The 14,256-nt window shown below is 41.0% G+C and overlaps 1 protein-coding gene across 1 annotated transcript in view; it reads right to left on the bottom strand.

The window, feature by feature from the left end:
• Nucleotides 1-14,256, bottom strand: part of aqr (aquarius intron-binding spliceosomal factor) — a 47,206-nt gene that overhangs the window by 12,226 nt on the left and 20,724 nt on the right. The window contains exons 24-31 of the mRNA XM_070920198.1: nucleotides 13,039-13,149; nucleotides 12,336-12,445; nucleotides 8,955-9,090; nucleotides 6,817-7,026; nucleotides 4,413-4,550; nucleotides 4,239-4,310; nucleotides 3,098-3,285; nucleotides 2,780-2,951 (exon numbers count right to left, since the gene is read on the bottom strand). Of these exons, the coding sequence (XP_070776299.1) occupies nucleotides 2,780-2,951; nucleotides 3,098-3,285; nucleotides 4,239-4,310; nucleotides 4,413-4,550; nucleotides 6,817-7,026; nucleotides 8,955-9,090; nucleotides 12,336-12,445; nucleotides 13,039-13,149 (1,137 nt within the window). The remainder of the gene's footprint in view (nucleotides 1-2,779; nucleotides 2,952-3,097; nucleotides 3,286-4,238; nucleotides 4,311-4,412; nucleotides 4,551-6,816; nucleotides 7,027-8,954; nucleotides 9,091-12,335; nucleotides 12,446-13,038; nucleotides 13,150-14,256) is intronic.

Below are 14,256 nucleotides of genomic sequence, written 5' to 3'. Positions count from 1 at the left end.
GTTACAGGAGGAGTACTTGAAATACATATATAAACATATTCAAACAAAAACAACACTGTCCTAAACATGTTAACACACCCATTTGCTATAATTATTGATCTCAAATTCCAAATTTGCCACACAGGACGTCACAAGACTCAACATTAGATGCATCATTCACCCACTTTACAATCAACAGCATTCCTCAGCATGTGCATCCTGCCTCCAAGGCTAAACTCTGCCCTTCAAATGTGACCAAAAAAAAAAAAAAACAGAAAGAAAAAAAGCCAACAGTATGCATTATTCATCTAGTTTCAATTAAGCCTGGACTGCAGCCCCACATCTTTGATAATAATTTATGCAGCTTCATCAACAGTTCCTGATCCAGCTGCACTGAAGTCAACACATCAAAAACAGTGACAGCCTTTGTTCTTCTTCCCTTATTACCTGTCTCCAAATGTCACAAATTATTAACTTTTTAAAATTATATATTCAAGTTTGGCAGTGAATGTCAATGTATGAACTGGTGTTACTAAAAGGGAAAATATTCAACATTATCTGCAAAATGTTGAAAATCACGACAACATAATGTTTCAACATTATCTGCATGTCAGTGACAGGCTGACTGATCTGCTGATAAGAGGGTGACTGTGGAAGGCATACGTGGCGCTCGGTGGCCTCGCTGTATTCATTCTGGCAGTACCCTTACTGTCCTGTCCAAACATCATGTTTCATAAGGAACTAAAGTTCATCATATTAAGGAGGTAAAGACCCCACAGCCCTAATTTCACTTATGCTTCTGAATACATCAATACTAATGAGGCAGGGTTACAGTTTGGCTGCAGAGAAAAAAGATCACGATAACCATAAACATATGCAAGAGTCACACACACATGCACGGAGTAATATCTAAGTAGACATGTAGTTGGCATTTCTAGCTTTGCCTACCTCATATGCATATTTAACATAAATGTGATCTAATGCCCCAACACCCCAGAGAACTTGTTAACCATAACAAGGTCAGACCTAACCCATTGGAGTTTGAGTCAATGGCTCGAGGCTACATGAGGACCGCAGAGGATGGAGGGATGAAGCAAGGACAGAAACAGAGATGAGACGGAAGGTGAGAAAGGCTCGCACATTGTGGTGTAGATATAAAAACACATAAGAGGTAATAAGAGGTATAAATCTAGACTACCTGTGAGTAAAGCTTTTTCCTCTTATGTAATTTAAAATGTAGCTTGTGAAGCAGAAAAGCCTAGTGGTTGAGAAAAGCCATTTTCTAGTTTCTATTTAGATAAGCATCTTACCCTTTATGAGTCATTTGACAACTTGGGAAGTATTATCAATGGGCTGAGACTCCATATGGAAAGTACTTTAACAAATGAGGCGAAGACACAGGAACAGACCTTTGGACTGTGGAGTGTCTGAGTGCACGCACATGTGTTCATGTGTGTGTACAGTTCCTGTGTGCCAGTGCAAAGCAGGGTTGTGGTAGTGTTTGTTCAGCTGTGACAGGCATTCAGCATCCACTGGATACAATTGCTTCTCTAGTGTCCAATTTATCCCTTCTGGTTCCTAGGAAAGTGCATGCATGTGGATGTGAGTATGCGCGTTAGGCATAGTGAGTGATACTGGCTATTCCCTTGAGGAGCCTGAAAATGGCAACACACAAATAGAGTTGAGGTTCATGTGACCTGGCCTCAAGAAGTGCACATGGTCTGGACAATAAGAAGCTTCAGGGACATGAGCATGCACAACGCTGCAGTAACATTCATGAAGCACTGAGATATGTTAATTTGCCATGCAGCTTATAAACAAATCAGAGTCTCAAATGATGTATTTACTAATTAATACCCATTATATATCATCAGACAGACTGACTTTCACCTGAAATCAAGTGCTGCTGGCTTTTTGACTTTGCTGTGTCCTGGCAATTGTTGTGTTTATTGCAAAATTTAACCTTTATCTCTAACAACTATTCTGGTAATAGTTTCCTTCTGTTATTAAAAAGAACAGTTTTTCAGAACCACTAAATAATCCAGTTAAAGTAACTGGTATCATGTTACATTTCTCAAACATTTCAGTACTTAAAATGTTACTATCATACTAGGTTTTGCTGTTATATGTGACAGTAACATTTGAGCTCCTGCGCTGGTATGGTGCCAAAGTAAAAGTTGTTTTTATTTATTTTTTTACACACCCCTATCAACCCCGCCCCTTGCCCACACACAGTCTTGAGTGTCTCAGCAATGTCATGATGAAACACAATCTGGCTCCTGGTGTGAAGGACAAACCCACTGGTCTGTGGTGGGCGGCCAGTGTTAGCTGCAGACTAAGCAGGGTCATGAATATATCATATGGACTGGTAGCTAAACCATTAATATTTAAAAATGAATGAACTGCTCTACAACAACCAATTCAGAGGAAATGGAGGCTGGGGAGAAATACGGTGCTCTGCTCTGGTGGAACTAAGTGTGCATGAGTGTGTATCTGTGTAAACACGTTGTGTAAAACTATTTCTGCTGTTCCAACATTGTATATATGCCTGAGCTACAGATATACTGAATACTGGTGTTAGATACTGGGTGTTCACAGTTCTCCAAAGTGAAGTAATGAATATGGATTTTTTTATCGTATTTCGGTTTTAGTCTTAGTTTTATTTTTGTTGTGAATTTCCAAAGTAGAAAAGAAAGTTTGAATGTGTAATATAACTGGTAGGCAGACAGATTTACTATATCCTTAGTACAAGTAACAGTTGTGCTGTGTGTGTATTTGTGTACTGTGTACTTCTACTGACCTGGTAGAAGTAAGGGTTGGGCTCAGATTCTCCCACCCCATTGAAGTCCTCCACGTTAATTAGCTGGAAGTCAAAGGTCAGACCAGGATTGGGCACCTGGAACTCAGGCAGTTGCTGGACATGAGGCAAGTTCCCCAGGTGTTTGTAGCGCCAGTTGTACAGGTTGCACAGGCTGTGGGAAAGGACGATAGAAACACAAATGTCACACTGTTGTTATGTCCTTTCTGTGAGAAGACGGTACCAATCACTAAGACACTGCATCCTTTGTAAAATGAAGCTGGTCAAAACTGAGCTTTATGTTCTGCCAGGATGACCCACCTTGCACGTGCACGGCCCTGTGCATCCAGATCTATGGTGGGCACTCCCAGGCGCACAAATCGGGTGAAGAGAGACTGCTCCATGTTGGAGTACTTCTGGAAGGCCATGTTCTTGATGACAGGGGGCAACTGGTGGTGGTCTCCAATCATGATCCAACGCTTCAGCCTGCTGTAGCCATCCTCTGGGTTCTGCAGAGAGGGGAAGACAGAAACAATACAGAATAAGAACACCTGTTACAGAGAACTCTTAAATGAAATACAGGGGTCCATACTAGACTAAAATAGCATCTTGTCCATTTTGCACAGTATAGGGCGAACAGTTATTTAGGTTTCCCTTTGATCTGTAAAAGGTAGCTGCACAAATTAAAATATAACCTGTAAAGTCTAACATAGTAATCCCAGCGTAGTGCACTGGTATTACTCCATGTTTGCCAACTTTATTCAATTTTGTTTTGTCTAACGACTTGATAATATTATAGTGTACATGAAATCAGATCTTGAGCAGAGAATAACATTAAAATCCAGGAGGGCAGTGAAGCATGAAGGGCCAGTACAGGTTTTTACTCACGTCTACGTCACGTTGCCAGATTTGGCTAATTAGATGTGGTTTATTAGGAGCTTGACCTCAGACAAATCTGATATACCAACCATTGCAAGCCAAGAGCTGATTTAATCACTTAAATCACTGATAAGGGTTGAATGGCTGGATAATAAAAGGGAAAGGGAGGAGGGGGAATAAACAGTTTCGCTGTGACGTATACCTGGCAGAAGGCTCTGACTGTGGCTCACTAGAGAAGAGAGATAAAGAGAGGAGCTCTGGCGAGGTTGTTAGATGAGCCGATGTGCTTAATGATCTCATCTGTAAACAGACATTAGCACTATCTCGGACAATTAGGCACAACTACCAAAGACAAGCACCATTATTGTGTTTGGAGCCCATCAGTCAGACGTTAACAGATAAAGTCAGTTAGTAGAAGTCCTGAGTTAAGGATTAAACTTGGCCCGGCAGTGAGTTTTCAAGCAAGGCGTGGCTGTAGTTTTTCAAAAGTCGAGATTAACAGCAAAAATTTCCACAGTATTAATCATAAAGCTTGCACATCACATGTTAAAGTTATTTAAAGAGTTAGTCAGGACAGGGTTACCTGTAACAGGAGGGGGATGAAGGTCTCGATCTCCAGAATCTGCGCAGCTTCTTCCATCAGGATGTTGTCATACTAATAAAGAGAATCAGCAATTTAAATAGAGTCCTTAAAATAACAGCAGTGAATACAAGCTTAACCAGGTTTTTGTCTTTATGTCAACAGAGAAGAGTTTACCTTAAATCCCAGCTCCACAAGGTCGTGACGCTTGAGTGCAGCATGTGTACAGGTCATGGCAATGATTTTGGCTTCCTTCACAAGCAGATACTTGGAGCGGTCCAGTCCACTCCTCAGCAGCTCAAAGGCCCTAAACTCCTTCCAGGTTAGACAAGAGAGAAGGTGAGGGTCAGGAGAAATGTTTTTTAAATAGATATGATAGGGAACAAAAATAGCAAAATAAATCAAAAACAGCAACCTTCTACTTAAAAACTACTTGTATTAATGACCTCTGGAAAGAACTTTCTTGGACTCCAATCTTGGACATAAATAGATACGTATTCATGTATTTTGTGAATGAAGTTAAGTTTTGCTTTCATGTATTATACAGTAGGATTGTGAGGGGAAACTTAAATGGCATACTGACAAAATGATGGACGATTACTGTCAAAGATGATGGATAAGATGATTATCTAGGGTGAAACAATCACACCTCTAAAAGAAGAGAAGGCATAGTTCAATAATTAGATACACGACCAATACATCTTTGTGTCTACCCATATTTAAAAAATATAGGTGTTTGAAAAACTCAGAGGCTTAACCCTAGCACTCTAGTAGCTCCAACTGCCTCTACTTTTGATTCCCCTGAGATGCCCCATAATTCCAAACTGCCAGAAAGTCATAAAAGATGATAAAGTGATTGGCAACCTACAGGCCTTTTAATTATACACATTATTAACATAATCCCTCTGCTTTCTATTCTCATGAGGAAACACAGTCCTCCCACGATGCAGAGATACAGAGGCCAGCCAGCCACAAGGCTGTTCTTTGGAGAGTATACTGGGTGTAGTTTGCTGTTCAATAACTGCAGCCTGAAGAGCGCTTTAGCACAGATTTTCTTACATGGCTCATACTGGAATGGAATTTCGGGCCAGTTTTTACACAAAATATGAATCAGTTCACTTCAGAGTGCTGGTATTATGGCACTATGAACCATGCTGTGGGGGGGAAACGCAGAGGGGGAATATGGGTAAACAGGCGTGCTATTTTCCGGTCTCCTCACTAGCTGAGATGGGGTAGGGAAGGGAGAGAAGTAGACTCGGACAGCACTGGAGGTATAAATATTTGATGTGTTACTATTTTAGCATTAATATTAAATTAATCAAAACATGCAATATTGATGAGATCTATTTTTAACCCCCAAGGCTCCAGAGCGGTTGAAGGGTGAAATCAAGATGGTAAGGATTCATGGACACTGAGAAGAGAAGGAAGAGAGGAAAAAACAAAAAGAAGTAAACAGCGGTAAAGATGTGGTGGGACTGCAGAGGAGGAAACGGGAGATGTCTTTACAAGAGGAACCCAGGACGCACATTGAGTACCTGTCTATCTGTCCATCTAGCAATAAATTCTTAGGATATTCCTGTGACAGCTTATTCCAAACTGCTTTTACATTTGAAAAGGCAGACAGATAAGCAAATTCAGCAGAATGTTGCTTTGTCTACCCTGCACCACAGACAGCAATACCTCTTAATGGGTGTACGGATTTCACTGCAGCATGGGTGAGGCTGAGGGAGGAGGGAGAGGTACTGTGATGCAGTGATACAGAGGCCAGCCAGATAAATCAAGGTCACCACACGTGTTGGGATATTACCTCCAGCCAATAACTTCTTTATTGCTTTTTGGAGACCTTCTTGGTGTTCCCATAAATCTGAAATGTTATTGTTATCCCTATAGAAATACTTGATGGGCTGAGGGGGAATGATAACACATTCAGCTGTGTGTTTGGGAGTGTGAAAGAGTGACAGAGAGTAAAAAAGATAAGTAGTAATAGCCTTCATCACTTTGTTGTACAACTTATCTTTCCAAAAGGGTCAGCAATCATATCTACAGTACAAGACCAAGTACTGTTAAGTATCTTATATAATAATTCACTCTACCAACTGAAGCAAAGAGACAGTTGATGACTAAAACTCAGCGAGAAGTGTCAGAAGAGCAGCTTATAAGCAGACACATCCACAAAGACACAGACAGTGTCTGACCAATCACTGTTAATCTACAACAAGCTGTCACTGTGGTGGACAGGAAGTCACAGTTACTTGGACATGAAGTCCATGTTGTGCAACACCTGGACACACAGCTGACAAATAGTGTAGAGTACCATCAAATACAGCTGACACTGCCTCTGTGTGTGTGTGAGTAAAAGGAGAGGGCTGTGTTTACCTCAGATAAGTTGGTGGTGAGATGGTGTGTGTTTGCTGTGTGCTTCTGTATGTGTTATTTGTTGCTGTATGCATTTTAATGTAAAGCACATTGAATTAAAATGTAATGACACTACTCTACAATTAAAATGCCTTACTGCACTCAAGTAACCTCAGTGTGTGTGTGTGTGTGTGTGTGTGTGTGTGTGTGTGTGTGTCATTCTTACCTCCAGCTGGGTAAATATTTTCTTGATGTGGCGGTAGCAGCCCTCTGCGATGTCCATGTCCTCTTCATATGATCGGCCCTTGAACACAGGCTGGGGGGCGTTGGAGAAGTACTTGTGGAAGGGAAAGTGTGCAGCCACAGCTTGCACCTCCACTTTCTTGCCCTGTTTAGGCCTGACTTTACTCATGTACTCTTCCCACCGAGAGATCACCTGTCGTGGGGGGAGAGAGAGCAGACATACAGTATAGTATCCTCTGAATGTTAAGAGTGTACGCTAGAGAATCCCACACATCCTTGTGGCTTGTATGAATTTGGGTTCTATGTGTTTTTGTGTGATTACACAAATACAAACAGGCCTTCCAAATTGATCCGAACTTTCTGGCACTTTCTAAGTGCTTGAAATGTGGAGCGGGTTGGTATGCATGACAGGTAGCATTAAATTATACCTGTTCTCACCAAAGGACTGTGGCAGCACAACAGCGTTTAAATTTGGACAATAACTGAAGTGTTTTAATTAATGGCTTGATTTAGCCACTACATGAATAAAATCACGAAGGTACTCTCTGGTATTCACAGTGCACGAGGCTCGACTTAGTTAAGGCCTGTCGGAGGTCTAGCAAAATGCTGTATGAGCACACAGTGGGTGTTCTGCATAGCTCTGCCCAACCTAAATGGTACATGCTGTATTTTCTCTATAATTATTTGACCGTAGCAAAAAACCCATTAGACACAAATGAACAAATGGGAAAAGATAGCGTCACTCGTATACAGGTGCCCCTGCTGAGCACCTAATAAACCAGCTTCAACCAAACAGCAGGGTAGCTTAGTTCTATAAATAGTGTACCCCTGTGAAAAACAACTTTAAGGATAACATTAATGAGTCCGCTAGAGGACTCAGCGTAATTGTGTGTTAAGTATCTGTCTGTATGGACTATTAAGACCACCATCGAAACCTTAAGTATGTCTACATGTGCATTTTTATCATAGCTCACTGACAGAGTAGTCACAGAATCACCACGCTAACAACTTCTTGACATTTACATCTTCAAATGTCACAGAACTACACTGTTGGCAAGTTTTCAGAGCTAAAATAAACCCAAGAATTCAGCTAAAATGAAGTGTGGGTTGAGAATCCAATTTCCATACAACGTCAAATTAATAAGGAACCACAGTGGTGTGTGTGTGTGTGTGTGTGTGTGTGTGTGTGTGTGTGTGTGTGTGTGTGTGTGTGTGAGAGAGACAACTGACAGACCTCTGGCAAGGTGCAAAAATGACAGCATGAACATCATCAGACATGAACTATAACTGGGGTAGAGCTAGGGTAATGGTCATGCCACACAAGTACTTGCTATGGCTTCGACTCTCCAGAAATCTATCCGCTACAGGATGTAGTTTGAGCTATGACCACCTCTAAAAACTATGTCACTGAGATCTTTACAATGTTTTTATACATCTGACATTACTGTTGTGATGTGATGTGATAGTTACACTGAAGATGACAGCTACACCTTGCATTTCTTTTTGTTACAAGTGTCTATAATGTCTATTTTAGAACCCTTCTAATGAAGCATGGGAGTACAATTAAGTAATTGTCTGCAGTGGCATTTCTCCTGCAGCCTGAGAGGACAGTGATAATTAGGTGACAGGAATAAACAGCAAGGGTTGAGACTCCATGTTTTGCCTAGACTGCAAATACCTAGAAACAGTGAGTTTGGAAACTTTAATACTGTCTGGATTTGATTGGCACGGATATGTCTGAAGAACTGGACAGACAATAGAGAAATCCATTCTAATTAATTCTGCAAAATATCTCCTGGATCCCCTTAACGCTCTCGCTCTCTCTGGAAATCAATACCCATATACGAACACAAATTTCAAGGATGTTTAGAGGCTTAATACGACTGAGAAGTGGCTGCCTGCAAAAAAACATTTGGACTTTGAAAGGTTTGTTTTGCTAAACCTGTATGCAATTAAGAATTGTATTTGGACTTGATACTTTAGTTTAATGAAATATTATGCACAATATGAACCAATTCTGGGTGCAAAACAAGAGGCACAGCCTATGCAACACTGTTTGACAATTACATTTTGTGACTTTTTTCTCTGCAGAAACATATACACAGCTAGTTATAGTCTTACCTGGTAGAGGTAGAAGTGTCCAGCAGTCTCACAGGTGTAAGAAACATCTCCCGGGACGTCCAAGCTCTCCTGCAACCTCCCCACCTCTCTGAGGAGCTCCAGTCTTCTGGCTAGGACATAGTTTACTCTGCCATATCTGGAGACAGACAGCACAGCATAGTTCATTTACAATCTAATCAGTTAACCTTTTTGTATAGGGATAAACAGATACAATGATGTGCCATAAGAGGATTAATGTTTAAGGTTCAACTGGCTGTTTCTAGAATTAAATGCATAAGGAGACACAAGCAACTACTATACACATATCTAAACAGACTGAAATACGGCATAATTGTTAGGATTTGTTAATTTTAGGAAAAAGATTTTTACCAACTTTGATGCAAGTTAACACAGATACAGGTCATGGTCTAATTAGAGAAGACACTGACTCTGTTAATGTTGTTACTCTAATGTATTATTAAACTTCTGATGCACTGAGTGATCAGATTGACTCTTCTCTTCAGTATCAACTTCACAAAAGTGGCAAAATAACTGGTGTCATCGACCTACATGCTGGTGTGGCAACCCCGACAGATACTGCTGCATATAACAAACAGGTGAGATAATAACTTCTTATTGTGGATTCGACCTCTGATCTGAATCCCAGGTTGTTAAATGTTGGCAATGGCTGTCCTTGACTGTACACAAGGTTTGTTTAGATCCTCATCATGCGCCCTACTGTGCAGCTAAACAATACTGCTTAAAAACAATTATCAGGTGGCAACGAGACACAGGAAGACAGGAAGTGGGAGGGGTCACAGGGTAATACTAGAGGTGAACTCTATTTTTAAACCCTCTGCAAATATCCTAAGTCAGCAGATGACTCAAAGACAATCACAGTGCTCTGCCTGTTTAGCTTGAATAAAATCAAATAAAAATGGGGTGTGACCTTGCCTCGCAGGATGACGGACCTGTAAAGCATTCAGCTACTGAGACAGAATACCCAGAATAGATACACAGGTGTTAACAACAGCATTTATTGAGAGGATTGTTCTTTTTTTGTTGTAAAATCCAATAAACAGCAACTGGACTTGATTGAGGATGCTGCATTTAATTTCCACCAAGAGCAAAAGTTGCACCATGAGATTTTCTTGATAGATTTTTTTTAACCTACAATCAAGGGTACAAATATAGACTGTCTACAACTAAACATATAACTTGGGCATTTTAGAAGATCTCCGCTATACTGCAACCAAGCTGCTCTCTCAAAGTCTAAATTAATACAGCATGAAATTCATCATGAAATGCAGGGAGGCATTGTTAATTGGTGGTGCTGCAGCTTTCCCTTTGTTAGGCATTCAGAGGAGCACTGCCTTCCATTTTGTCATCTCGTATACAGTGTTAATTAAAACTCTCTGGCTCTCTCCTCTTGCTGGTGTCAGTGGGGTGGAAGGAGTGTGGAGTCTGCATGTTGTTGTGAGGCAGCCAGGCAGGCGGGAACATATTAAATGCTGCTAGCTAAAGCTCTTTCTTTTATGTCTGTGTTGCTGCATAATTTAAGAATGTAACAGACTGCTTCCATGTGCAGACCCCAGTTCCCATACACTGATGTTCATACTACAGTCACACACACAGTGAGCGACATGCATCACCCCTCCCTTCCTCCTCTGGAAGTGTTGCTAAGAGCTATAGGGTGCAATTTGCTCAGTGCCACAGATGGATAAGGTGGTAATTAACAATGTAGGCTACAAGGAATCTTTAAATAGTAACAGCATAAAAATTTAATTAATATTCTATAACACTGAGCTATTTATATTCAGGAGCTGGCTAAAAAGCTTTGCTAGTAAAAAAAAGAAGGGTCTAGCTGATTCGTCTAATAATGGTGTTAAATATAGCAGCAGTCATGTAGAAGTGTAAATGTTTTGGGTATCGAGATAATCTCTCTCTCAAGTCTGTCATGAGTGTTTAAAGTGCGCTGCCCCCCAACTTCTCTTTTCTCATCTCACTATGTCTCAGTAGTAAGGACTGAGTCACTTTCCTTCAAGGCATTACACACACACACACACACACACACACACACACACACACACACACACACACACACACACACACAACACACAACACACAACACACAACACACAACACACACAACACACACAACACACAACACACACAGTGGAGTTTACACAAAGACGTGGGTGAGAGAGCTGGGAACTACTGGGGCTTCCTTAACAGGACTCTAGCGGTTCTTGTCTGAGGCCATTTGTTCTGTGCCCTGCCACCAGTGCAATATGAAGAATAGCAGCACTGTGTTTTATGTGTCCATTAGGGTGTAGACAAAGGAAGTTCTTAAATAACAAGTGTCAAAACTATACTATGTTGGTTTTATTAAATCACAGTCAGGTAATGTCGCCCACCACAGACTTAAGAGGGCTTCTAACTGGCCTGAGCTAAATAAACATTCTAATGGTCTTAATTACATGAATAAATACATTTAATTTCACGTTTTTATTTATTTATTACTGTTTTAATATATTTAATTATTCAGTCATATTGTTGTAAATGAATTATTCATTAAGAGGCTTAATGTATCCCTGAGTTTGGAAAATGACAACATTACCATAGCTACTTCCCTCTTCAACTGATATCAAAAGGTTGGACATTTAAAGGTTTAGTTGGACATTTTAATTATTTGTACATTACATGAAATATTTAAATAAGTTTACATTTAAGTATTTTTTGATCAGCCGTAACTGTAACTACAGTACAGCTTATATGACCAAGACATATACTTCAGGAGAGTGGTATTTGGATTAATATTGCCTCTTAAAAGCCAGCCCTAAAACATTTAAAAAATCATGATGTTTTCAAGTATTCCATGCCTGCTGTAAATCTACCCATTTCTCTTTACATGGCCTATTGCCAACCTCCTCTCCTTGGAAAATGATTCCAAAAGTGGCTACAACAAATGGATATGAGATTGGTTCTTGAGGTCCAGAGCAGTGATGAGAGGGTTAATCGGACAGGAATTGCCGGGACTGTAGGGAGAGATCCCTTCCACTGGTGGACAGGCCAACGATGCCTAATGAAGATAAACCAGGTCCATGGCCTGGCATATGGGAGTATCGAGTAGCCCTGTCACTCTGTTGGCTCAGACTAATTATGTATGTGGACAGCTGGACTGCTTTTGTGTACATAACCGTGTGTGTTGTCTTCTTTAATCAAACTGTAAAGATTGCCTCTGCAGCGTATGTGCACTATAAGTCTGCAAAAATGTGTTGAATGCTCTTCAACACATGCATGCATGAATTCAAGTTGTTTTCACATGTGCATTTCTGTTTGTTTAGGTGCGTCTATCTGTATGTGTGTGTTCTCTCTCCACCTGTCCCCTGCTGTCCTCACCTGCTGAAGTCCTTCTCAGTCTCTAGCTCCTCTTCTCCGTGGCCCAGACGCAGGAGGTGGCGCTCATCGATGTCTAGAGCCATGATCTTTTCAAACAGCTGGTTCAGAGCCTGGAGTAGAACGAAGTGTGGCAACAAGTAAACACGATTAGACTTGATTTGCGAGTGTATTTTGTCATCTATCAACAGTACTGTATATAAGTGCATATAAACCTGTTTTGACACATCCTGTCTCTTTTTCAATCTCTATGAATTTGTTCCAATTCTTGATACAATTCTGTTTATGTGCAATATATTTGAGGTGTTTAGCATGCTATGAAGCAAGTATCTATTCCTGTATACAGAATATCAATGGAAAGGGGAACTATTGCACAAGTATCATTATATCCAGCTATGCTTCTTGTGGCCAAGGTTCCTTTTGGCAAGCTTTCAGTGGTGAAAAACAGCAGATTACTTTATGATTAATTATTGGGGGGGGGGGGGGCACAAGGGAGCTTAGTCATATTCAAACCATGGAGGAAAAATTAAAATCTATCGCCTGATTTACAGGCAGTTCTGAGTACAAGCTCTAAATTCTCCAGACAGCTTCACTGTTTTTTGAGCTGGGTGTTGGGGGAAACTTTTCAGAGACCAGAGATGTGTGGTGAGCTGGTTTGTGTGTATGTTTGTGTGTATATTTGTGTGTGTGTGTGTGGTGGGTTAACCTGGTTTGAGTGTGTGACTATGAGGGTCCTCTGCTCAGGAAAATTGTGATAGAGGTTTGAGATGATCTGAACAGCAACATCTGTCTTTCCGGTACCTGGTGGCCCAACAACCTAGAGACACATCAGGAAGAGAAGAGGGGGGTGGGGAAAAAAGAAAATCAAAAAATTTAACAGACAGAAGCAAAAGCGAAGATGAGCACAATCAGGCGCTTGCCTCGGAGACACCCTAGTGATTGTGACAACTAGGCCATGGGCATGTCAGAACGGGCTAGGCTAGTGCCCTATCGTTAGCCGTGCTCAGATACACCCAATGCAACACGGCTGTGGTGTTGCCTGGCATGCCAAGACTCGTGGCATGGGAAAAGACACAGAGAGCTACTGAAAATGGAGAAAAGCTATAGGAGGCATAAGTATCTTTCTGGCCTCCCTTTTGCACTTGCTAATGCTAATAGCACTTGATCTCTGTATACAAGTTATAATGATAATAAGCCTCATATTTACTTGACTGGGGGGAATAGCACATTTAATTTACTAAATAAATATTCATGAAAACAGGTTGGTCTTAGTATGGGTATCTCAGGTGTATAATTTCTGCTAACATAGTGAGCACAATTAGATATTCCTGCATGAAGAAGTACATAATGAGGTCCTTGGTTTCCCTACATGAAAGCCAAGCCAGGCAGACCGGGAGGTAGTGTGTGTGTGCCTGTTATGGCAGCTAACGACTGTGACATATGCCAAGATGGGGGGGTGAGGAGAGGAGCAGAGGAAGGCATGCATGCAGAGTTGTTTTATGACTCTGCTGATAGCCTACTTGCCATATTTACCTCAGCTAGCTGCACAATAAATAACTCAGACCCCAGTGTCAGCTTCTAATCACCAGATCAGAATAGCACTTTTGTCAAAACAGTGTGAAAACAACACAAGGCTGGAATGACACAGCTGTGGATGTGTGTATGGACTGGGTGTATCCATAGCTGTAATCCTATGTCATTTTATGTGTGGGTTTCAGGGAAATATGTCACCGCTCTACATGAGTGATGGAGATAGGGACACCAAACAGCAGCATATTTACTGGTGAGGGAATTCCCTTGGTGTACATCACTAAGATTAATGGTTGCAAATCTTAGGCTTTTTAACAGTGAGCTGGAACAGTATGCACCTGCAGTATCAGCACTCACTGGACGTACTAGAGGCTTTGCCCAGACAGTATCACAC

The sequence above is a fragment of the Enoplosus armatus genome, chromosome 15 (genome assembly GCF_043641665.1).
Source record: "Enoplosus armatus isolate fEnoArm2 chromosome 15, fEnoArm2.hap1, whole genome shotgun sequence".
NCBI lineage: Eukaryota > Metazoa > Chordata > Actinopteri > Centrarchiformes > Enoplosidae > Enoplosus > Enoplosus armatus.
The sequence above is the reverse complement of the archived record's forward strand: the minus strand, read 5'-3'. Positions and strand labels throughout refer to the sequence as shown.